The sequence below is a fragment of the Ambystoma mexicanum genome, chromosome 12 (assembly GCF_040938575.1).
Source record: "Ambystoma mexicanum isolate Mex_15411 chromosome 12, UKY_AmexF1_1, whole genome shotgun sequence".
Lineage (NCBI taxonomy): Eukaryota > Metazoa > Chordata > Amphibia > Caudata > Ambystomatidae > Ambystoma > Ambystoma mexicanum.
In genome coordinates, this window is record NC_090936.1 from 1,173,302,210 (window position 1) to 1,173,328,057 (window position 25,848).

A 25,848-nucleotide genomic window follows, 5' to 3' on the forward strand; every position below is an offset into this window, starting at 1 on the left:
TACAGTATCATGTTTTAGTTACAAACTTAGCAGTGCAGACATCATGGCGTTTAAAATATGTGTCGTTCATGTCTATGTGTGGGAAGCATTATAGAATGCATGTCAACCTGCAATACCAGTAAAGAAAGTGCTTATTGTTAGGACATCAGTACTGATATCGAATAAGAAACTGACACACCCAGTGTAATCAATTATTACAGAGTTTTGTGGCGTCACAAGGCCCACTGCTCGAGCCAGCAAATAACAGAATCCCAGTTGTGACTATAGCATCTCGTTCAGGTTCTGAAAGTGTGTTCAAATTCCTTTCTTGATACTCCCCAGACATGAATTGATCAGGGCCGGTCTATGCAGTGATCATTTTGTGCACTACTAGAATTTAACACAGGAGAGAAAGACTCGGCCTGCCCGTCATTACTTTGTTTCAACCACAAGACGGTTTAGGAGGCATTTTATTAAACTCCTTAAATACTTTTTAAGCTGCCCGTTATGCGGATTCTGTATGATTGATGATCAGAATAAAAGTTATTTAATGAAGTCCGCTCCCGACAGCCAAGACCCAGTCTTCATTAACACACCTCCCCTCGTCGAGGAACCTCTGCTCAGGGTCCCCTCTCCAACAACTCCCATCGCTAGGACCCTCTCCCATCCCACCTGCACAGCATCTTGCATACTCAGCAGCAGTGACGCGCACCCTGCAGCCCAACAAATATGTTTGGCCTACAACTCCCATCAACCCTGGCCAGCACAGTCACAACACTCTGACGGCAGAACCCTAGCTGAGTCCAAGACAGAACACCACACCATTGCGCTACAGAGCTACTGTGCTCGCGGCCGGCCCCTTATATAACTTCAATAAACAAAGTACACAAACAAAACATACCATGCAGAGCAAAGTATGCACAAGGATAACACAACATGGAAAACGTGGCTCCAACTGCAACCCGTGCTACAATTCTAAAGGCAGTGAACCCAATTCTCCATCTACAACAAGGGTCTGTAACCTGTGGCACTTGGGATGATTTGGACTACAATTCCCATGATCCTCACCACTGACCATGGTGCTTTGGACTACAATTCCCATGATCCTCACCACTGACCATCGTGGCAGTGCGAACATCTAGAGAGCCATGGGCTGCAGACCCCTGATCTACAAGATACATATTACAATCCACAGAAAGAAGTGCTTATAACGAACCAGGACACAAAGTACAACCAGAAAAACAAACAGGACCGGCTCAATGTGCACAATACAACACATGGAAGTCCCACAACCAAAGACGCTGCCGACAGTAAGACATTTTAACACACAAGTCTAAAGAAGACACACTTGAACTCTTTCAGCTAGTTGTTGATCTTATCACTGGTGTAACATAAAATGTGGGGGCCCCTGCAAGCCCTGCTGAGCATGTGCAGCATGGGGCCCCCTGCACCATAGGGGCCCCCGTTACGCCAGCGGATCTCATGCTGCTGGGGGTGAAGCGTTTTTACTTTGATTATTGTCCTGTAGGCTGCGGTTTATTGTGCAGAGGTGGGATTTATTTTTTACTTGTGCAATGCTCCGTCTTTGTGATTGTTGAGGTACAGTGCTCCGGCACACATCGGTGTAATGTTCGTTCTGCGCATATTTTAAATAATATAAAGACGAATTCAAGAAAAGCACACGCTTGAGGCATGAAGCACGAGGTGGGAGGCCCAACTCCATAACCCTGCACGTGTTCACAACCCTGTCCATATGTAAGCGAGGAGTAAGGAGTGACAACACGTTACTGTCCCCGAGGGATGAGCTAACGCAGTGGGGAGGTCAGGAGACAGCAAAAGGACACAGTGCTGTGTGCAGGGAAGCACAGTCAGCTGCCGCGTGCGCCGGGATTGCTTTGCAGCCGACAGGAGGAGTCACAGTGAAGCGGATGGATCCAAGCAGATTCCCCTCAAAGACGGCTTGCCGATGGATCCGAGCAGATCCCCCTCAAAGACGGCCTGCCGATGGATCCGCGCAGATTCCCCTCAAAGACTGCTTGCCGATGGATCCGCGCAGATTCCCCTCAAAGACTGCTTGCCGATGGATCCGAGCAGATTCCCCTCAAAGACTGCTTGTCAATGGATCCAAGCAGATTCCCCTCAAAGACTGTCTGCCGATGGATCCAAGCAGACTCCCCTCAAAGACTGCCTGACGATGGATCCAAGCAGACTCCCCTCAAAGACTGCCTGACGATGGATCCAAGCAGACTCCCCTCAAAGACTGCTTGCAAGGGATCCGAGCAGACTCCCCTCAAAGACTGCCTGACGATGGATCCAAGCAGATTCCCCTCAAAGACTGCTTGCTGATGGATCCGAGCAGATTCCCCTCAAAGACGGTCTGCCGATGGATCCGAGCAGATTCCCCTCAAAGACTGCTTGCCGATGGATCCGAGCAGATTCCCTCAAAGAGTGCTTGCCAATGGATCCGAGCAGATTCCCCTCAAAGACTGCTTGTTGATGGATCCAAGCAGATTCCCCTCAAAGACTGTCTGCCGATGGATCCAAGCAGATTCCCCTCAAAGACTAGCATTAAAGCAGCAGTATTCAAATGTTTCATATTAAGCCCCCTCCTTGTCCCCCTTAGACGTCCTTAGGACCTCTGAGAGGAGGGGTGGGGGACAGACACTAGTGCCGCAGCTTTCCCTGTTCCCTCTCCGGGAAGCTCAAAGTAACCAAAAAACTGGGTATATAGCCATAGAGGGCATGCATCTTGGAGGAAGGAAGGAACAAGTAAGGGGGGGGACGGCTATAGCGTCCGACAACTACCGATGTGTAGCCAGGGGGTTTGGAGGGATGCGCGTTCTACCCACAAGCAAGTACTCCTCTTCTGGGTGGCTTGAAAGCGACACGGTCCAGCTGCAGGCATGCCAGGTCCTGACGAATGCCTATGTAATGTTGCAGAAACATGTCAACAAAACACGTTTTCGAGTGTAGATGTTGGCCGACACTAACATAGAAGATTTGAAAAGCGCCTGTGCTGGTTTTGTACGACTGACCCGAATAGAATAATGAGGGTCGGTGGGGCTAAACATTCTTTTTGTAATTTGGGGAGTGCGTTGCCCTTTGGCACACAATTACCAGCTTGAACGAAGATTCACCATATCCTTGTTGCAGACCTGCTGTCCATTCCTGAAGGGGGACAGTAATCCCCTCCCCCAATGGCACCCAGACATCACCTCATGCCAAGCTCTAAAGAGGTGCATTCATCCATGCAGAGTCGGGTAGTGAGGTGATATCGAATGAGTTTTGTTGGTAATGGTATCATTGTGTGTCAACGATCACTGTGAAGGAAGTGGCGATGAAATGTATGTGTATTAGATTAAATATATTAAGATTTTTAAATGTCATAGGAATAGGTCTAATAAATATGGAAATACAAAAAAAGATTTAAAGAGGTGGGTTGTAGTATATAAAGAGCACCCCCCTCCCCCCACACCGCTATCTTTATTGCGGTTCTGCCCCTTCTTTCAGACTGCAGCGCTGTCTAGGTTAAGTACCCAGCTATCGGGGTGCTTAGTGACTCCCATCTCCCCGCTGGTGACGTTTTATAAAAAGGAGACAGAGTGGTCTGTCACCAGCAGCGCCTCTACATAGCTCGGAGCTGGGCTCTCAGAACAGGAAATACAGTTTGGTAAGAACGGGACATCTATCCCGGCGGCCACAAACTCCTCAAAAGTTCCTCTGGCTCCAGAACACCCACGCTAGGAGATTAGAAAAGAGGGGCGGTGAACCGACCGGAGGAACGGATGATACGATCACAGCACCTACCCTAGGGACTGTGGGTTTCACCCCTGTACCAAGGCCACGGTGGAGGGTTTCAGCGCCTACCTCTGCAGCTTAACTAATAACTAAAAATGGGCTTCAGCTCCAAACGCACCCCCCTCGAAACCGGACTTACAGCGAACTGCAAGGGGATGGGGGGCGAATAACACCTAACACTGGAGGGGGGGGGGGGATTTCATACTCCTATATACCCCTGCATCGGGGAGAAGGCACTAGCAGAGCATCTGGCCACATGGCCCCTAGTCAGAGGGGCTCGCCCTCCAAACGCCAAGGTCCGCGGATCCTCCGGCGAACTTTCCTGTCCGCAACTCACCAGCACTCATTGTTCCCCTGCAGGACTCCGCTCCCCTTACTCCGTGCCCCGCTCACGGTCCATGGCTCCGCAGAAGGTGTCAGAGGCGCCCCCGACTCCTCCACTCCATTCCTGGGTTCCTCTTTCCCTGGTGAGTATCTCTGGGCTCCAGCCGGGACCTCCCCCCGCCGCCGCCTGCTGGAGAACACAAGCTGCAGCAGCAGCCCAGGAGAGAACAAGCTGCAGCAGCTGCCAGCCCTCCCGGCACGAGCCAAGAGGGGGCGGGCCCAGGCAGCGCAGCTCCGTGACGTCATAGTCAGAGGGCAGCCCCCCTGTGACGTCACAATGGGGCGAGCCGCCCCGGGGCGAGAGAAACATCCGTGGAGGGGGCGAGCCCTTTGTGACGTCACAATAAGACGCCCCGCCCCGGAGGGAGAGAGGGCAACAGCTGCTAGACCCGGAGGAAGCGCCCTTTGTGACGTCACATTGACGCCCCGCCCCAGAGGGAGAGAGCAACATCTGTCAGACCCGTGGGGAGTGCCTTTTGTGACACCACAATGGGAAGATAAGCTGCCGGAGAAAGGCAGCGGAGAGTGGTGCACGTGATGCCCTTTGTTATGTCACAATGGGCTGATCCACCCAAGGGAGAAAGCCGCGAGGGCACGAGCCCTTTATCTGCCCCAGACAGGAGGCAGTGGCGATGGGTACCCTGTGTGACGTCACAACTAGACTCTCCGTCGCGGTGACGTCACAACTGGACTCTCCGTCACACGGAAAAACTAGATAGTGGACGTGGTTAAGACGCTACAATACCTACCTATCGACTGGAAAGCGGGTGGTGGTGGAGCACAGAGGCGTGGCATAGGGTGTGACGTCACAACAGAAGGGCCCGCCTCTTCGGAAAGGAACACTGCGAGGCCAATGCATTGTGTCCACACAATGCAAGGAACCTCCCAGTGGGGAACTGGCGCGGCGGCGGGCCCTTTATGATGTCACACTCCGGGGAGCAAAATAAAAGAGCACAACTTAAGCGGAGATGCCGTTCGGAACTATTGTGACGACGCGCCTATGCAAATGATTAGGCGATGCTCGCCCAATGAGCGCCGTTCGCATATGGCGCGGCCCCGCCCCTACGAGCTGTGCGGCTTCTGCGTGCGGAGACGTGCGCGGGCTGCTGGGAGGTGTAGTTCATGCTCGTCCGGAGCAAGGGTTGCCAGACACTCAGCCTCAGGGTTTTGAACGACTACATTTCCCGGAGTGCCACGGGGTGGCATGGCGGAGAGCAATGACTGCGGAGTTTGACGAAGAAGTGGTGTTTGAGGTGGGTGTCTGGCAGGGGCTGGGGGACAGCACCCTGCACCGTGCTTCAGCAGACTGCAGTGCTGGAGGGCGGGTGGCACGGGCAGCACAGCTGTGGGCAACAAAGAGCTGGGCTTGCAACCGCTACAAGAGCTGGTGCTGGAGGGACAGAGGACCTGGAGGGTGCAGGGCAGGGTCAGCTGTGCACCAACACTGCATGCAAGGGAGGATCAGCGGCAGGGGCAGCAGAGATGGGGAAGCAAGCGGGGGCAGCAGAGATGGGGGAGCAGGCAGGGGCAGCAGAGGTGGAAGAGCAGGCAGGGGCAGCACAGATGGGGGAGCAGGCAGGAGCAGCAGAGATGGGGGAGCAGGCAGGGGCAGCAGAGGTGGAAGAGCAGGCAGGGGCAGCACAGATGGGGGAGCAGGCAGGAGCAGCAGAGGTGGGAGAGCAGAGCAGGCAGGGGCAGCAGAGATGGGGAAGCAAGCGGGGCGCAGAGATGGGGGAGCAGGCAGGGGCAGCAGAGGTGGAAGAGCAGGCAGGGGCAGCAGAGATGGGGGAGCAGGCAGGGGCAGCAGAGGTGGGAGAGCAGAGCAGGCAGGGGCAGCAGAGATGGGGAAGCAAGCGGGGGCAGCAGAGATGGGGGAGCAGGCAGGGGCAGCAGAGGTGGAAGAGCAGGCAGGGGCAGCACAGATGGGGGAGCAGGCAGGAGCAGCAGAGGTGGGAGAGCAGAGCAGGCAGGGGCAGCAGAGATGGGGAAGCAAGCGGGGCCGCAGAGATGGGGGAGCAGGCAGTGGCAGCAGAGGTGGGAGAGCAGAGCAGGCAGGGGCAGCAGAGGTGGGAGAGCAGAGCAGGCAGGGGCAGCAGAGGTGGGAGAGCAGAGCAGGCAGGGGCAGCAGAGGTGGGGGAGCAGGCAGGGGCAGCAGAGATGGGGGAGCAAGCGGGGGCAGCAGAGATGGGGGAGCAGGCAGGGGCAGCAGAGGTGGAAGAGCAGGCAGGGGCAGCAGAGATGGGGGAGCAGGCAGGGGCAGCAGAGGTGGGAGAGCAGAGCAGGCAGGGGCAGCAGAGATGGGGAAGCAAGCGGGGGCAGCAGAGATGGGGGAGCAGGCAGGGGCAGCAGAGGTGGAAGAGCAGGCAGGGGCAGCAGAGATGGGGGAGCAGGCAGGGGCAGCAGAGGTGGGAGAGCAGAGCAGGCAGGGGCAGCAGAGATGGGGAAGCAAGCGGGGGCAGCAGAGATGGGGGAGCAGGCAGGGGCAGCAGAGGTGGAAGAGCAGGCAGGGGCAGCAGAGATGGGGGAGCAGGCAGGGGCAGCAGAGGTGGGAGAGCAGAGCAGGCAGGGGCAGCAGAGATGGGGAAGCAAGCGGGGGCAGCAGAGATGGGGGAGCAGGCAGGGGCAGCAGAGGTGGGAGAGCAGAGCAGGCAGGGGCAGCAGAGGTGGGAGAGCAGAGCAGGCAGGGGCAGCAGAGGTGGGGGAGCAGGCAGGGGCAGCAGAGATGGGGGAGCAGGCAGGGGCAGCAGAGGTGGGAGAGCAGGCAGGGGCAGCAGAGGTGGGGGAGCAGGCAGGGGCAGCAGAGATGGGGGAGCAGGCAGGGGCAGCAGAGGTGGAAGAGCAGAGCAGGCAGGGGCAGCAGAGGTGGGAGAGGGGAGAGGAGAGCAGGCAGGGGCAGCAGAGGTGGGGGAGCAGGCAGGGGCAGCAGAGATGGGGGAGCAGGCAGGGGCAGCAGAGGTGGGGGAGCAGGCAGGGGCAGCAGAGGTGGGGGAGCAGGCAGGGGCAGCAGAGATGGGGGAGCAGGCAGGGGCAGCAGAGATGGGGGGAGCAGGCAGGGGCAGCAGAGGTGGAAGAGCAGAGCAGGCAGGGGCAGCAGAGGTGGGAGAGGGGAGAGGAGAGCAGGCAGGGGCAGCAGAGGTGGGAGAGCAGAGCAGGCAGGGGCAGCAGAGGTGGGAGAGCAGGCGGGGGCAGCAGAGGTGGGAGAGCAGGCGGGGGCAGCAGAGGTGGGAGAGTAGGCAGGAGCAGCAGAGGTGGAGCAGCAGGGGCAGCTGATGTGCGAGAGCAGGCATGGGGAAGCTGATGTGCGAGAGCAGGCATGGGGCAGCAGAGGTGGCAGATCAGGGAGGGGCCCCAGAGGTAGTAATGCAGGCAGGGGCAGCAGAGATGGGAGTACAGACGGGGGCAGCTGAGGTGGGAGAGCAGGCTGGGGCAACAGAGGTGGAGCAGTGGAGGTAGCAATGCAGGCAGGGGCAGCTGATGTGGGGGAATAGGCAGGGGGCAGCAGAGGTGACAGAGCAGGCAAGGGCAGCAGAGAATGGAGAGCAGGCAGGGCAACAGGTGGAAGAGCAGGCAAGGGCAGCAGAGGGGGAGATAATGGGAGAGCAGGCAGGGGCAATATATGTGGTAGAGCAGACAGGGACAGCAGAGGTGGCAGTGCAGCCTGGGACGGCAGAGATTAGGGTGCTGACAGTGTCTTCAGAGATGGCGGAGAGGGGCAGCAGAGGAGGATGTGCAGGCAGAGGCATCAGATGTGGGAGAGCAGGCAGGGGCAGCAAGTGCAGCATGGACAAGATGTCGGGATGCAGGCATGGGCATCAGCCGCCTTCAGAGGTGGGAGTGCAGGCATCGACAGAAGATGTGGGAGGGGCGGCAGTGGTGTAGGTGCAGGCAGGGGCAGCAGAGATGGGGGTGCAGGCAGGGGCAGCAGATGTGGGTTCTGCAGCCGTGGGCAACAGAGAAGCAGAGGTGAGAGTGCAACCTGGAGCAGCAGAGGTGGGGGGTGCCGGTAGGGGCAGCAGAGGTGGGAGTGCAGGCAGGGCCATCAGAGGTGGGAGTGCAGGCAGGGCCATCAGAGGTGGGAGTGCAGGCATCGACAGAAGATGTGGGAGTGCCGTCTGGGGTGGCAGTGGTGGAGGTGCAAGCAGGGGTAGCAGAGATGGGGGTGCAGGCAGGGGCAGCAGATGTGGGCTCTGCAGCTGGGAGCAACAGAGAAGCAGAGGTGGGAGTGCAGGTAGGGGGCAGCAGAGGTGGGGGGTGCAGGTAGGGGGCAGCAGAGGTGGGGGGTGCAGGTAGGGGGCAGCAGAGGTGGGAGAGCAGGCAGGGCAGCAGAGATGGGGTGAAGGCAGGGGCAGCAGATATGGGTTCTGTAGCCGTGGTCAGCAGAGGTGGGGGGTGCAGGCAGGGGCAGCAGAGGTGGGAGTACAGGTGTGGACAAGATGTGGAGTGCAGGCATGGGCATAGGTGGCAATGCAGGCAGCCGGGGGCAGCAGAGGTGGGAGTGCAGGCAGCCAGGGGCAGCAGAGATGGGAGTGCAGGCAGCCAGGGGCAGCAGAGATGGGAGTGCAGGCAGCCAGGGGCAGCAGAGATGGGAGTGCAGGCAGACGGGGGCATCAGAGGCAGGAGTGCAGGCAGACGGGGGCATCAGAGGCAGGAGTGCAGGGGCATCAGAGGTGGGAGTGCAGGCATGGACAGAAGATGTGGGGATGCAGCCTGTGGCGGAAGAGGTAGGAGTGCAGCCTGGAGCAGCAGAGGTGGGGGGGTGCAAGCAGGGTCAGCAAAGGTGGGGGTACAGGCAGGGGCAGCAGAGGTGGGATGCAGACCGGGGCAACAGAGAAGCAGAGGTGGGAGTGCAGCCTGGGGCAGCAGAGGTGGGAGAGCAGGCAGGTGGAGCATATATGTGAGTGCAGGTGTGGAAAAGATGTGGGGGTGCAGGCATGGACAGCATAGGTGGAGTGCAGGCAGCCTGGGGCGGCAGAGGTGGGGGTGCAGCCTGGGGCAGCTGAGGTGGGATTGTAGGCATGAGCATCAGGGGTGAGGGTGCAGGCACGGGATACAGAGATGGATGTGCAGGCAGTGTCTTCACACATGGGGGTGGGGAGTGCAGCCTGGGGCTGCAGAGGTGGGAGTGGTAGCTTGAACAGAAGATCTGGGGGTGCAGGCATGGGCAGCAGAGGTGGGAGTGTAGGCAGTGTCTTCAGACATTGGGGGGGGGCGTGCAGGCAGGGGCAGCAGAGGTGGGAGTGCAGCCTGGAGCAGCAGAGGTGGGAGTGGTAGCTTGAACAGAAGATCTGGGGGTGCAGGCATGGGCAGCAGAGGTGGGAGTGTAGGCAGTGTCTTCAGACATTTGGGGGGGGGCGTGTAGCCAGGGGCAGCAGAGTTGGGAGTGCAGCCTGGAGCAGCAGAGGTGGGAGTGGTAGCTTGGACATAAGATCTGGGGGTGCAGGCATGGGCAGCAGAGGTGGGAGTGTAGGCAGTGTCCTCAGACATTGGGGGGCGTGCAGGCAGGAGCAGCAGAGGTGGGAGTGCAGGCAGGGGCAGCAGAGGTGGGAGTGGTAGCTTGGACAGAAGATCTGGGGGTGCAGACATGGGCAGCAGAGGTGGGAGTGTAGGCAGTGTCTTCAGACATTGGGGGGGGGCGTGCAAGCAGGATCAGCAGAGGTGGGAGTGCAGCCTGGGGCTGCAGAGGTGGGAGTGGTAGCTTGGACAGAAGATCTGGGGGTGCATGCATGGGCAGCAGGGGTGGGAGTGTAGGCAGTGTCTTCAGACATTGGGGGGGGCGTGCAGGCAGGGGCGGCAGCAGTTGGGAGTGCAGGCAGGGGCAGCAGAGTTGGGAGTGCAGCCTGGAGCAGCAGAGGTGGGAGTGGTAGCTTGGACATAAGATCTGGGGGTGCAGGCATGCACACTTTCATGAACACTTTCAAACTGTATACAGTAGTACATTTCAAAGGAATACCCAGCACATCAAACATTTTGCTTCAGGCACTTTTCCAAATTTGGCCTTCTTGTAGTACCTACTTTGGTGAATCGGGGTGAGCATCAGTAAATGAGTGTGTCTACTGAGTTTCTTTTGCATCCAAACATAGACTACAATCTTGTCCAAGACAAATGAGGAACCCATGCAAAATTTGGTAGACGTGGGTTCAACAGTATTGATTTGTATAGCCGGCCAAACATACACACATACATAGTGGTAGTAGTAGTCAAAACAATGGTTGTCACGTATGCCTGCATACTAGTGCGGCAGCGAGTCGGGCTACACTATTAATGGTTTCTAAATGTGGGTCCATTTTCAACAGTAAAGGCTGGGCGAGGGTGGCTGTTTTGCTCCAGTAGGGTTTTCTAAGAGATGATGGGGAGCTGTCCTGCATCTTGCCCCCTGGCGGGCGGGCTGTCTGACCCTGGGAGATCCTCCTTGTACCAGTAGTTCTCCACAGTGCTTGTGGTCCATTTGCCCCACCCAAAACCCTCACCCCCCGTTCCCCCATGGGTGGTTCTTCCCAGACTGTGGTAGGTCGTGGGGGCCTTGGCTTTTTTCTTTCCGAAAGAACTAACTTGTGCTATAATGAGCGCCTGTCTTTAAAAAAAAAAAACATAATATAAACAATTATTGCCAATGCCAACAGTTCTGACTTTTGTGTTCGCATTGGATAGGCATTTGCCAGGCACATCCGTGATGGAACTACCTGGCCATTAATGGTAGCAGCTGCAAAATGGTGCAAATGTGTGGGCATATACTAGCAGCATCTAATATCTATACATAAGCCAATACTGTTGGCTTTGCAAATGTTGGTTTTAACAGGACTTCAGTGAAAGGGCACATATGTTGTGTTTAAATAAAGTGGCTGAAGGCACACTTGGTTGAGAGGTTTTTATGACACCAGTACCACCTTTACATCTCCAATTATGTCATTAACTGTCAGACGACTGCTTTGAAATTACACTGGCAGGCACTTTGAGGGCAACGTTCAATGTTACTGCTTGATCAAGCTAGCCCAGGAACATGTGTTATGGGCGGGAAGGGGCAGGTAGTAGATGGGAGTGGCCATAGGGATTAGCATGTCCACGGGCAGTCAGGGGGTGCATAAATAAACAAAAAACACCCACAAGCTGCATGATTGGGGCAGGCGTGTGGGTAGCTGCGTGGCAAACACTGTATGATCCTGCTGCATTTCGTGGGCAGATGTGCAGTTTTATAGGGAGGGGAATTGCGTTATAATGGAACGTGCTCTTTAATGGACATCTGTGCAAAGGATGTGGTGGGAGGTGTTGTAGGATAACGCATTTGCACAAGTCCCCAGGCTATTTTCCCCACGTCTCTCTCATCTTCTGAAGCAACCATCTTCTTGGCGTTTAAGTACATCTAATATTCATTTTAATGCCAAAGGCTGTTTTTTTTTTTAATGGGAAGATCAGATCCGCCCGCCCCTTGAAAAACAGACTGGGAAACACTGTCCCATCAAATCTGCATCTGTGGCAAAGGATATTTTGGGGTAAACGCATGCCCCAGGATTAAGATCGCTCAATGTTTTTGCAGTTTGCGTTTCAAGTATATCCATCCCCTGCGGGTCTTCAGCACCCGCCCATGTGTAAATCCTCAGAGTGGAGCAGGGGGGCAAAAATTCAAGTTGCAAGCTGCTAGCCTGCCATGAAAAAGTAACTTGCCAATTCAGTATATACATACGCGCACAGCGGCGTAGCCAGGATTGTCTAACAAGTGGGGCCTGAAGATAATGTAGTTGGGCCCACCGCAGTGACATTAACATCTGTAAATGCCTACACAGTGTGGTTGAGTGGGCATTTACAGATTTTTGGGTGAGGCCCTGCCCTGTCTCTGTACGCACAGCTCACGATATCTTACGCCAAGAGTCAAATATCATTCGCCAATGGCTAGTGGCGAGTGCACATGTTTCACCCTGGGCTAGAGCACAACCGGTGTAGATTCCACCCGCTACATCTGGGTATTTAAGTATAAATATGCAACTAAGACAACAACAACAAAACAATTCCTGTAACAGCGCCTCGGTGCCTGTGGGCTGTGTGAGCGCTTTAAAAATGCAAAAATAAATAAATAAAACATTACCTAGATGGCCACTGCCCAAGTCACCTATAGAGCCTTACAAGTCATGGAGCGGGGACCCTACTCCACCTTGCTGCTGCACTCAGTGCCGCTGACCACATGGCCCTTCTAACCATCCACCTGACACGCACAGGGTTTCCTGCATCATGGATGCCCTCCATTATTTATTTTATTTTAATTTTATTTTTATATGCATAGCAATGCACACAGCCCTGAGGCATCTAGGCGCTAGTTACAGTACAAGTGCTGTGTCACAGTCCACAGTGTGCAGGACCAATCATAATGTTACATCTGAGTGAAATGCACCGTCCAGCAAAGCCTCGCCTCATGGTACGGTGGGCTACATCACCATCCGGCAAGCCTTGCCTCATGGTACGGTGGGCTACATCGGTGTGCAAGTAAGCATGCAAGAACATCTGAGTGAAATGCATAGTCCCACAAACCCTCGCCTCATGGTACGGTGGGCTACATCGGTGTGCAAGTAAGCATGCAAGAACATCTGAGTGAAATGCATAGTCCGGCAAACCCTCGCCTCATGGTACAGTGGGCTACATCGGTGTGCAAGTAAGCATGCAAGAACATCTGAGTGAAATGCATAGTCCCACAAACCCTCGCCTCATGGTACGGTGGGCTACATCGGTGTGCAAGTAAGCATGCAAGAACATCTGAGTGAAATGCATAGTCCCACAAACCCTCGCCTCATGGTACGGTGGGCTACATCGGTGTGCAAGTAAGCATGCAAGAACATCTGAGTGAAATGCATAGTCCGGCAAACCCTCGCCTCATGGTACGGTGGGCTACATCGGTGTGCAAGTAAGCATGCAAGAACATCTGAGTGAAATGCATAGTCCCACAAACCCTCGCCTCATGGTACGGTGGGCTACATCGGTGTGCAAGTAAGCATGCAAGAACATCTGAGTGAAATGCATAGTCCGGCAAACCCTCGCCTCATGGTACGGTGGGCTACATCGGTGTGCAAGTAAGCATGCAAGAAGATCTGAGTGAAATGCATAGTCCCACAAACCCTCGCCTCATGGTACGGTGGGCTACATCGGTGTGCAAGTAAGCATGCAAGAACATCTGAGTGAAATGCATAGTCCCACAAACCCTCGCCTCATGGTACGGTGGGCTACATCGGTGTGCAAGCAAGCATGCAAGAACATCAGAGTGAAATGCATAGTCCCACAAACCCTCGCCTCATGGTACGGTGGGCTACATCGGTGTGCAAGCAAGCATGCAAGAACATCTGAGTGAAATGCATAGTCCCACAAACCCTCGCCTCATGGTAGGTTGGGCTACATCACCGTCTGGCAATGCCTCGCCTCATGGTACGGTGGGCTACATCGGTGTGCATGTAGGCATGCAAAAACATCTGAGTGAAATGCACCTTCGGGCAAAGCCTCGCCTCATGGTACGGTGGGCTACATGTCAAGAACATCTGAGTGAAATGCACAGTTCAGCAAAACCTCATCACACAGTCACCATAGCTCTTCCAAATGGGCACGAGCCAATCTCAGTGCTGCCCGTTACTTGGCCTATTCCATCGGGGGTCCGTGTAAAACCTCTACATACAACCTCTTGGGGAAGAGTGATGAAGACCGATTTAATCTGGCCTGAGACCATTACCATTTCATTAGTGTCATCATAAACCGAGACTGCTTTTTTAGTCCTACCGGCGCGACTCAAACGCTGAAGTGGCCCTGAGACTAGAAGACACATAGCAGGGGGCTGCAGTCAGTTTCAGGACTGAATATACAGTCCACACTGATTTGTTCAAAACCAAACTAAAAGCCTACCTCCTCGCCTCCAAGATACCGACTTAAGCTACCACTCATCTGCCTTCTAGCTAAAATGTTTCCCTTGCCCCTAACCTGCCTCTGTCTCTCACTTCCTCTGCCTCCATTCCAGCACTTCACCCATCATGGTCACATCTAGAGCACAGATGACCGTACCGCCTACCTGCACTTCAAAATGTCCAATGTTGGTTGTCCTTAATCTATGTATGTCCACTTATGTATTGTCCCTGGTGAATGTTCCAATTACTCCCTCCATGACCTGGTCAGAATATCCCTCAAACTCACCCCATTGTAAGAAGCTCACCGCTTCCCGGTCTAATGTGATTTCTTATCTATTGTACGTTCCTTTGTGATCAAAATAGCATTGTTCCTCCTGGATATAAATAAATAACATATATATTAGTCATGTCTTTCATCCAAACTTCAAGCTGTTCAGGGTACTTCTTCATCCACTTGTAAGATATTCTTCATCTAGCCAATAGCGATGTCAGGCCGATCAATAGGAGTTGCCATCTTTTCCGTACTGAGAGGAATGTAGACGCCACGAAGGTAAGAACCGGCCCGCCCTCATTTCCACCACCGACCGCAGTGCCCCCATAATTGGTACAGCAAAGGCACTGGCAGCTTCCTGGCAGCATGAAAGTCAAGATTTTGGCTGCTAACGAAATTTCCAAAGCCAAGACCTCGCGAGGTTAGAAGACAAGATAAGGGGGAAAAAAAATCCACCAGAAATTGAGTTTCTCTTGACGCACGCACGCCCGCCCGCTTGGGCCCTACTATCCTACACTTCAGGAAGGAACTGGAACACCTTGCTGTTGGTCCTCCTACACCGCCTTGTTGATTCCCCCCTCTTCCTCATACATATGTAGTAGCCCTACCCATCTGATTGTACCACACCTTCCTGCCCCTCTGAATGGAGCGGTCGGACCTTCATCAGTACTCACCGCCCCACCCCAGCCTACCTTTTCGTGCCAGCAAGATGTGTGCACTCTGATCTGTGTACATAATATTCTAGGATTCTTTGCGCCTCAGCTTGCTTGGCATTTTCACAGAATAAGGCAGCCTCACCCAGTGGGCACAGTGTCTGTGTATTAAAAGGACCAAGTCTGTCTGGTGAGAATCTTTGTTTAAATGCCAACAAGACTGAGATCCTCCTCATTGGTACACCCTCTCCATCCTTTCCCCTCACTCTCTGGGCGGCCTCCCTTGGCCCACCTCCTACCCATACTTGCGAGGCCAAGAACCTTGGGGTCATCTTTGACTCCACACTTTCCTTCTCTGCACACATCTCTGACGTCTCTAAAAAGTCTAACTTCTTACTGCACCTTCTCAGAGGTAATCTTCCTTTCCTCTCCTTCCCTCAGAAGCTCGCGATCGCCCAAGCTCTGATTCTCTCTAGGTTGGACAATTGTAACAGCCCCTTACTAAATCTACCTGCCTCCACTCTCCGCCCTTTACAACTAATCCAGAACAGGACTGCGTGACTTGTACTTGGCCTCAAGCCCTGGGATCGTATCTCTCCAGCTCTGAAATTCCTTCATTAGCTCCCAGTGGCTGCAAGGATTAAATTTAAAACCCTTTGCATCGTCCACAAGGCTTTCTGGGGCCTGGGTCCAAAATACCTTCAACTATCCCTCCATAAATACCTCCCCTCTGGAGCTCTTTGCTCCTCTAGCTCTAAATCCCTCAGGGTGAGTCGTTTTTCAAAGAAACGAGCTGGGGGTAGATCTCTGTCTTCAGCTGGGGCCTTCCTTTGGAACTGCCTCTCTGCCACCTTGAAACTTGAGGAGAACCATCTACGGTTCCGGAAGCTCCTCAAGACCTTCCTCTTCGCCCCCGTTGATCTGCTTTCTCTCTCGGCGCGGTCGCACCTGGCTAACCCCTGTCCTTCGGGCCCAGGTACCTGCTCACCCTGCCACCCTCTTGCACTGCCCCCTTGCCACTCCTTGCACTGGGGGCTGTATCTTCACCCATACAGCCCCCCCAGTCTTCTTCTGCACTTCTCAGATACACCCTTTCTGACTAACCTTGCACTTTGCCACTCACAGGCTGCACTACCACTCTTCTTGATCACCCTTTTTATGTAATGATTTACTTATTATTTATCTTGTTCTCTCCTACGCTCTGCACTTTTTTTTATCTCTCCCCCTCCCATGCATTATCCCCTTTTTCTCTTCCTCATGCACTTGCACGTTCTCAATTTCACTGGGCCTAGTAAGATTATTGTTTTATGTTTCTTCCCCTGTTCCCCTTCCCTTTGCCTGGTTGTGCTCTGAAACACCTGTGTACAAGCGCGATATAAATAAAATATCATATCATAATCCTTCTTGCTTCAAAATGGAAAGGTTGTTTGTGAGGTCATATTTTTTCTGTACATGTTATTGTTTTTCAATCAATGCTATCGCCATTCCATTCATATAATCGCCTATAGTAACCATGTGTTTCGCAGCAGCCCAGCGCTTCTTCAGGACTATGACTAATGAACTTAAATCCGTACACAAGAAGCTCTGTCTGGCTCACATCAATGATAGTTAAGTACCTGTGTTTGCTGAGCTCTCGCCGTGGTGCCAGGGTCTCGGTGGTAATCTATTGGTTGATGGACATCAGCCCCTGCCACACATTGGATGAATCTTTTGACAGCTGTTTATGTTTCAGACGTAATTTACTTTCCCCAACGTTGTGATATTTTTCCGTCGCAATGTGTACACACATCTACGCCTCCCTCCCACGCCATTATTTTCCAGCATGAGTGCGATTGTGGCAGCTACTCACCCTCCAAAGATTAATTTGCCTTTTATCTGTCACGCTCACACTTATCGCTTTGAAATACTCAAAACATGTTGCGTTTGGAGCTTGGGCAATGCGTGTAGAAATATACTTGTCAGATGTGATTGTTTAAGGTACAGTCATAGGTTCCAATTGATGGTAGAACTTGACATATTGCCCACGTGGTTCGTGTGCATTGACGAGGGCTGAACACACGTGCCCAACATGTTAACTCGTGAGGCTGCCGCATTGACCTCAGCTACACGTGCCAGGCGCACACAGCTTTTATTTTTAATTCGAGCCTAAATAACTGATAACGAGTATTTTGACAGCAGGTAGTTGCTGAGATCTGCGAGCAGCGAGCTGGCTCAGAGGTGGCGGCGGTGTACGTACGATCTTTGCACTTGTTTAGCTAGCATTTGCATTGTCGCGTGGTGCTTTGCTCACTCGTTTTGGTGTTTTATATATAGTGCCTGGCTGCATGTTGCTTCCAAGCACTTCCAAACACCACAGCATGCCGCAAAGACAGGAAAAAGAAATCCCAGTTCAGGCAGTCGCATAAATAAGTATTGTACTCCCTATTTTTTAAACTGGGAATAAAATGATTTTCGAGGAGGGGCGTTACATTTCCAACGGGGGTATTTTTAGGCGGTTGAAATGTATTTGAATTGTCAAACACATACATTTTTGTAATTCATATTGCTTTTCAAATTAAAGTATGTGTTTTTCCCTTCAAGTTCCTCTTCTGATTAGGCAGTAATAGGATTAGAGTGCCTGCCTGTGGCACTGCTCTGCTGGTACCTTTGATCTGAACATGTCCGTGGCACTGTGTGGATGGAATGCTGTCGCAAGGTGTGGTGAGGCCCGGGCAAAAAATCTGGCGAAGCCCCCTTATGATTGTTTTCACTGGGCCACCAGTGGCACCGCCGCAAACAGGAGACATGAGAAATGAGAAATATCCCCTTGAGTTTTTGTTTGGAGGAACCGAAATATGGTTTATTCCTACAACTGCGAATCAACTACAGCAAAGTTAGGTTTCTCTACTGAAGAAAGGTTTTTGTCAGACTAACCTTTGTATCATAGGCATAAACATGTATAGGACGGCATGCCGACGTGTGGTGCAAGGCGCCAGCATTAAGGATGGTCCAGTCCCTGTATTTGTAGGCAACACACGTGATACAAAGTGACATGTACAGTGGAGGCTGATGAGGGAAGCCCAAAGCAAACAAAGGGTGCTTGAGAGGGGTTCTCACTCCCGAGAAAATGTTTGAAACATTGGGTTAAAATGGTGCATTTTACAACACTTTCTTTAAAAAATTGGGTAGAAAGCCAGGCAGTTTGCAATTGGTGTTGTATGGTAGCACATGGAAAAGCCAATAGTTGCAAGTCGCCAACCATGCAGAGGAACATTTTCAAATGAATTTCATGCCGCCTTTGCCCACCACATATGCCAGTATAAAAATATGTTAAGGCTGGCTGTTCCCATGCATGTCCATGCAGGCTGCACCAATATATGCCAGTATTACCTTATAAGGACTCCCACAATGTATATCCAGGCTTGCTGCAAATCAGTGTTATTACTGGCCAGATTGGTCTACATTCAATGTGGTCCAGACTAGCCATGTAGTAACGTTTAAATTTGCTCTACACTTGATGCTTGGTCCTGTGCATCAGGGGTAAAGCAAAACACGCATTTGCAATGACAAAAGTTCGGTCTTTCGTGTAGGCATGGGAAAGGCACTGTTGTATCAGAATTAACTGACCATCAATGGCAGCAGGTGCAAAATGGTTCGAGAACCTTCCAAACTAATAGCAGTTCCTGGAAAATGTCTAATACTTGTACACACGCCAAAACTGTTGGCTTTGCCAATGCTTATTTTTAACAGGACTTCAGTAAAGGACACACATGGTACTTTTAAATAAAGTGGCTGAAGACAGACCTAGTCAAGACATGTTTTTATCACACCAATGGTGTGTTTACAGTGCCCATTAAGTCAGTCACTCTAAGAAGACTCTTGAGAAAACACTGGCGGGCACTTCGAGTGCAAAGTTTGACAGTAAGGCTTGATTAAAGCTAGCTCAACATGCTGCCATGAGGCAGTGTTATTTTTGTTGGGGGGGTCGGGGACTGGGTGGGAAATGCCATAGGTATTAGCATGGCCATAGGCAGTCAATGGGGGGTAGAGGGAGGTATCCAGACAACACCTACAAGCTTTGTGCCATTTCCCCCATCTGTACTCTAATGCAATAGTTTTGACTTATAGGTGGCGCACCTAATAGCTAAAACTAAAAAGGATGTCATAGTCTATCACTTGGATGATTAATATTGAGGATGTTTATGTCTACATTCTTGATAGCTGCCTTCCTTGGATTAAAAAAAGCTGTGTATCAAAAAGCACTGCCCTATAAGAAAAAAGACAAGTGTTTTGGCCTTAAAGTCAAAAGCACTTTACAGTCTGAACTTAAATTTGTACTGTTCATGTGGGTATTTTAAGTAAGGTGTATGCAGCTGTGTTAGCTAAAAAGTACAGCTACGTGGAAATGTCACATATGAGCATAGGCTGTCGACAGGACATGTTCAAGGCAGGCTTAATTACTAGCCCTATTGTGCCCTTGCACTGTTTTCATTTCATCAAAACAAAACTTGCTGCTGGTTGTAGTGGACTCTCACTTTTATTTTTTGTCAGAATAAACACAATCGGACTGGTAGGGCGGAAGAAGGATTTATGGTCAACAATCACTGTTCCCAAACTTTGCAGCTGGAAATGCTGGGAACACGAGAACCTCACACAACAACCTTGATGAGGCTGAAGATGTGTCTGTGCTTCTGGCAGCCGCGAGGCCCCACCTAGGCGCGAGGCCCGGGGCAGTTTGCCCCTCCTGCACCCCCCTCGCGACGGCCCTGGGAATAAGTCTCCTATTTTTGTTGGAGAGTATTTTGAATCCCTATGTTTTTTTGGGATTATTTGCCTATTTTTCAGGAGTAAATGTGGCTGGTACGCTGCTAATCTCTAGGTGTGAGGACATACCAGTGGCATGGAAGGATATTAACCAAAAGGGTACAATGCCAACAGCGACCCTCTCAGATGTGTTTAACTACAACTCCCTTGATCCTCAACCATTGATTATACTGCCTAGGCCTGGTGGGAGTAGTAGTCCCAAGCATCTGGAGTGCCAAAGGTACAGACCCCTGCTCTAACTTAAGCTGCAGTGGCTTTCTCTACTGTGCTCTCCTTGGTGGGGTACCCCAACAATATTGAGGAATTTCCCCTTGCAGATAGTGCTCAGTGGTTACAATTCTTACAACTTTAATCAAACCACTTAACACAGTGATAACTTCAGTGTGGATAAAAGACGGTGCTGGAAATGGGCATCGTTTACTCTGGGAACCCCCCTCTTTTTTGAGAGGTGGGGGAGATTCAGAGTGATGTTTGTGGGACAGAGCCTCAGGTCAGATCTCCACAAACTACCTAATTGAGTGCAGCTGGGGGGCACGTGCAAATAACCCAGTAGCTGTGAGCATACATTGCCATCGTACCTGCTGTCCTCTTAGCTTGCAACACCTCGCTATGGAAAACGCCTCTGCACGCAAAAGTGATTAATCGGATTTCAGATCCGGGAAAGTCCATGTTGTGCCAGGTGGCAGAAATGTTATTTTCATTTTTTTTTCTTCATTTCTGACCTTGGCGTATCTGTGAGGTATTTCACGGATGTCATCCACTGTACTGTAGATTCTTGTAACTCACCATTTCTCCCCTTGGCGAAATTTCCACTAAGGCAAGCCTCCAGTTAAGGGGCCACGGACCCCAGAATCCGGCCGTGCCATCCGCTGTATTTCTCACAGTCAGCAGTCTGAGATTAGTCCCCCCCACTCGGTATATTCGAAGGGGCAAATTGTGTCCTCCAAAACATAACTTGCCTTCCCATTTCCATGAACCCCCCCTACACTGAGGAAGATGGAGAAGAACTCGGTGGCTGTAGGCAGCCATGACGGTCTGCATAGGCCTAACTAACTTTATGTCTGCCAGGCCTAACTAACTTTATATGTCTGCAAGGCCTACCTAACTTTATATCTCTGCCAGGCCTAACTAACTTTATATCTCTGCCAGGCCTGTTTAACTTTACATCTCTGCCAGGCCTAACTAACTTAATACATCTGCCAGAGAAGCAACTGTCCTTACAAAGACACTGAAAGCAACTGGTCATACACCTAGACAAACCACATGCAGATATACTATGAATTAACTGCAAAGCCAAATGTACCAAGAAACGATAGCTCCTGCAAAGATACAGTGAAAAAACTATAACACAGAGGAGCAACTTGCCAAGCATTTATACTGTGTGACAGGGTCAGTAACCTGACTCTGTCAAACAGGAATGGGGACTCCTCACAGCCTGACGTATGAGACCCACCAGGGTGGAAGCCAGAGCCAGTCCTACGCCAGAATGGGAAGGTGGCAGTTGGGAGGGCCCCAGTTTCTGTCCCTTCTTTTTGTACCTGTATGCTTGTTAATAACACCACTGTTGATCACCCCATACCTCTGCTGCAAGATGCTGGCCAGTTTCCCTGTTTCCTTTTAGCGAACCGCAACCACCAGCATCCAAAGCAGAGGACCAACTAGAGAGCAGCCGAGCTGCGCCTCCAGAGACTAGCCGAGTACCAGTGCACCCCAATTGGCAGGACATGGAAACTGACAAGAAACTGCAAAGCAACGTGGTCCAGCAGGCCACAGCAAGTATCGGCACGTGCGCGGAAAGCTGCAAGACGCTCCAGGACAACAAACTGCTTACCTGTAACTGAGTCACAGAGCGGCTCCTCGACAGAAGTTGCAATTTAACAGACATGAGAAATGCTCACAAGATCTGGAACATTAGCCGCAGCGGGACACCATTGACTGACCTAGCACGTGAGAAAAGGGGCAGGGCTTAGATCCCATTCTATTTATTTTGCTGATTGGTAGACCTCTCGGGCAGAGACTGATTGGCACAGGGAACCAGCAGGGGTGACCAACAGGAAGGAGGGGGGAGGATAAAAGAGGGCATAGGAAACAGGAAAGTGTGGATTGTTTGGGTGAGGTCAGTGGCGGTGGATCAAGAGACCAGAAGGGGGGAAGGGGGGAAGGGGGGTGTAGAGGAGCGTGGAGGGGGAGGTTCATAGAAAAGTTGAGGTATTGGCTGGTGAGAGGAATTGGTACTGCATTTTTTATTTGTATTTATTTGAAGAGCAGGGATGTCGATTTCGATTAGAAATGACTTACAATAGCACATTTACAGACGGCAAAGGCATTCCCTTGAAGGGTGCCTGCAAAATAGCATAAAGATGAGAACAAGGAGTGAGCCAGTTTATGAGGGTGTACAAAATTAGGACATATACCAGGAACAAAACAAAAATAGAAACAAAATGTATTTTAAGAAAACAAGAGACTTACAAAGGTAACATTAACCTCCGGGACCAAGTGCTTCAAACTAAAGAGGAGTACTAATGACCTTAACTGTCGCTAGAGGCAGTGGTGGGGTCGGGTGGGGAAGAGGGCAGGGGATGCTCCCTGTATGGCCAGTAGATGATGTTTAAGCAGAGGTCCACAGTTGGGCAGGCTTTGGCTGTTATGGGCAGTGGGCTCCAGTACAGCGAGAGTAGGGGACGTTGGGGTTGAGTGCAGAGGACGATCGGAGGGAACGAGATGGTGAGTAAACTGAGATACAATCAGACTGGTATTGAGGAGCAAGAACATTGATACCTTTGTAGACTAGGAGAAGGAACTTGAAAAGAGAGCGGTTGTGCATGGAGAGCCAATCAGCATGTTGTTGGTAGGTGGAAGTGAGTGTGGGTAGCAAAGTTGAGGACTTTTTCCAGAGGGAGGAAGGAGTAGAGAGGAAGGCCAATGAGAAGGCTTATTGGTAGGCTTGAGTAGTAGTTCAGTTTGCTGAGCACAAGAGTGGAGATCAGAGTTTTCGTAGAGTGATTGAGTAAGATAAGGCTGCATTTTCCAAATGTGGAGATTTGTACGAGCAGCAGAGGCAGCGGTAGTGATCAGTTGTTGCCGTCTTAGGTTAGCAAAGAGGACCCCAAGATTGCCAGCCTTGCATGAGGAAGCAAGGTCAGGCGATTAGGAGATAGAGGGGAGGGTTGGGATGGCATTGGAAGCTGGGAGAAAGATGCCGCAAGTATGTGTGATGTAAGTTTGCTTGCAAGGTGTGTGGGTGGAAGTTGTAGTAAGAGAGTAGGGAGGGAGTGAAAGTATGACTGAGGGGGTTGAACAGAGGGTAACCGGGGAGAAGGTGGGGGAGGAGCAGTAGTGGTGGTGCGGTGGTGAGAGCAGCAGTGGTGTGGAGGTGGGAGCAGCAGTGGTGTGGAGGTGGGAGCAGCAGTGGTGTGGAGGTGGGAGCAGCAGTGGTGTGGAGGTGGCAATAGTGGTGTGGAGGTGGGAGCAGCAGTGGTGTGGAGGTGGCAATAGTGGTGTGGAGGTGGGAGCAGTAGTGGTGTGGAGGTGGTGTGGAGGTGGGAGCAGTAGTGTGGAGAAGTAGTGGTGTGGAAATTGATGCAGTTGTGATGTGGAGATGTCAATAGTAGTGGTGTGGAGGTGGGAGCAGCAGTGGTGTGGAGGTGGGAGCAGCAGTGGTGTGGAGGTGGGAGCAGCAGTGGTGTGGAGGTGGGAGCAGTAGTGATGTGGAGGTGGGATCAGTAGTGGTGTGGAGGTGGGAGCAGCAGTGGTGTGGAGGTGGCAATAGTGGTATGGAGGTGGGAGCAGTAGTGTGGAGAAGTAGTGGTGTGGAAATGGATGCAGTTGTGATGTGGAGATGGCAATAGTAGTGGTGTGTAGGTGGGAGCAGCAGTCGTGTAGAGGTTAGAGATAGTGGTGTGGAGGTGGGAGAAGCAGTGGTGTGGAGGGGGAGTAGTAGTGGTGTAGAGGTGGGAATATAGTAGCGTGGAGGTGGGAGTATAATGTGTGGAGGTGGGAGAGTAGTGGTGTGGAGTTGGGAGAGTGGTATGGAGGTGTAAGTAATAGTGGTGTGCAGGAGGAAGTAGTAGTATGGAGAGGGAAGAGTAGTAATGGTGTGTGGAGAATAGTAGCTGCATAGGAGGGGAGAGTATTGGGAAGGACAGAGAGAGATGCCATCAGAGGGACAGCTAGAGAGAGAGATGGTGATGAGAGTGAGGAAGGGAAGGAAGGGAGAGAGAGTATAACATCAGGGAAAGGAATAGTAGGGTGCAGAAGACTAGGTGAGTACCTGAAGCGATTGAAAGGTACTTTCCAACTAGTTTGCCGGATATGTGTCACCTAGATAATTCTCAGATGAAGCCTGGATAGAAAAGGCATTTGCCTTTATTTGAGGCCATCACAAGAGCTCAGATAGGTTTTAGATAGAAGGGTTTCCTGGGGTAGGACGATGCCTGGGCTAGTGTGATATAGCCCCACACTAGGTTAGAGAGAGAGGGATGGCCAATAGGCCCATGTTTGGTTTCAAATTGAAAACCCTGAACCACATCTGGGAGTTGGTGTATTCTTGGGGCCATCCGTGATCACAGATAAACATCTCCCAGTGCAGATACATTGAAAAGTAACTTTCCATAAAGGGGCACAGATGAGCAGCAGCCCATAAAAATATCTGGAGAAGCAGCAGGCCATGTGGGTACCACTGCCCATGCAAATAAACTGTGACAAAACCCCATAACCTCAGAAAATAAAACCACGAGTTACCAAGACACCAGAGTGTCATTGATAGTCTTGCTTCAAATGTAGCAGCTCTTCCGTTGCTTCCACAAGCAAAGAGCAATTGTCAAATTCCAAGATGACTGACCTTTTTTTATCACCTGACGGTCCCCTCTCATGTGACAGGGGCCAAAAAGGGGCTAAGCAGAAAACTCCAGAGACTCTGTCAAAATAAAGCAGATGTTGGATCACCAACAATCGGGGCTCAGGTGAAGGGGTATAAGTAGAGCAAGATTGCTGGAAGACAATGTGAGGGGTCAGTAATGTGAGGCGGGCACTGCTTTTAGTTTTATCAGTATTTGACATTTTATTAATGAAAGAAAATGCAAAGAAAATCGAACTAAACCTACTCTACAAGGGAGTTCCCTGCCTAGTCTAGGTACTATGGGAACATCTCCAAGCATACACAAAACTCGACCTCACACTAAACAACAAAACATTCAAAGTAAATCATAAACAACATGAATAAATGATGGACAAATAGCCCGTGACTTGGATAATTTCCACTTGTCCTCGGTAGATCTCTTTCCCGGTAATGTCCAAAGTCAATCTCCCCCAAGGAAAAGAAAAGTCTTGAAACAGTTCTTGAAAGTTCCAAAAGAAACAAAAGTTCACCCAAACAATAATCCACTAGTAACAGTTCTTTCTCCGTTTGTTGAAAAGTTCCCTTTCCAATTTACACAAAGAAAACCGTAGCAATGGTAATCCTGGATACCCTCCTTCCAGGAAAGATTTTGACAAAGTTCAAAACAAAAGTATCACTTCTGCTTCAACAACTGTCCATCTTTTGTAACCTCTGCAGCTTCCTTGTCAGGATGCTTCTTCTAAGGGTGTTGCTTGCCTCTTGCCAACTCCCCTCTGCTAATGGCATTGTGAAAGGAGACTCCTTTGCTTCACAGTGAACTACAGCTTCAACCACCTTGAAGATAATGTTCTCTGACTATATTATACACAGCCACAGTTCTGTTAGCTCTGCTGCAATTTGGTACTTTGAGGATTTATTAGGCAACTTAAAGACAAGACTCTTGGACCTGTACAGGTAGGAGAGGCACTCTTCCTTCCTATGCCATACGAAAGGGGCATCCTCTTTGCCTCGTCTATCTGTCTTACTGCTACCACTAGAATCTGTCTTGGCTTCTAGATGGCTTCTCTCTCTCATCTTCAACAGTCTCCGCTTTACAGATTATGTATTAGTTATTTGAACAAGCACCCAGCTCTCTTCCCCAGCTTTATGTACACCTTCTTGTTTCCAGCAGGTACCCCAAAGCTGTATTGCTACTCTCTCAGCCTTGGATAACCTTGTCACCCTTGTATCAGAGGACACTGGATTCAGAACCAC

At 51.5% G+C, this 25,848-nt stretch overlaps 2 protein-coding genes across 5 annotated transcripts in view; one reads left to right on the forward strand and one right to left on the reverse strand.

Annotated features, from left to right (window-relative positions):
* Window positions 1-5,034, reverse strand: part of FGD6 (FYVE, RhoGEF and PH domain containing 6) — a 316,035-nt gene extending 311,001 nt beyond the window's left edge. Inside the window, exon 1 of one of the 2 annotated variants that reach the window (XM_069629811.1) lies at window positions 4,911-5,034. In XM_069629811.1, coding sequence (XP_069485912.1) covers window positions 4,911-4,956 — 46 coding nt within the window. In that variant the 5' untranslated portion in view covers window positions 4,957-5,034. Of the gene's footprint in view, window positions 1-4,114; window positions 4,395-4,910 lie in introns of those variants that run through there. The other variant, XM_069629812.1, reaches the window with a different exon arrangement.
* Window positions 5,035-5,260: 226 nt separating this feature from the next.
* VEZT (vezatin, adherens junctions transmembrane protein) overlaps window positions 5,261-25,848 on the forward strand; it is a 373,255-nt gene continuing 352,667 nt past the window's right edge. For all 3 annotated transcript variants that reach the window (XM_069629813.1, XM_069629814.1, XM_069629815.1), the window contains exon 1: window positions 5,261-5,414. In XM_069629813.1, coding sequence (XP_069485914.1) covers window positions 5,379-5,414 — 36 coding nt within the window. In that variant the 5' untranslated portion in view covers window positions 5,261-5,378. The remainder of the gene's footprint in view (window positions 5,415-25,848) is intronic.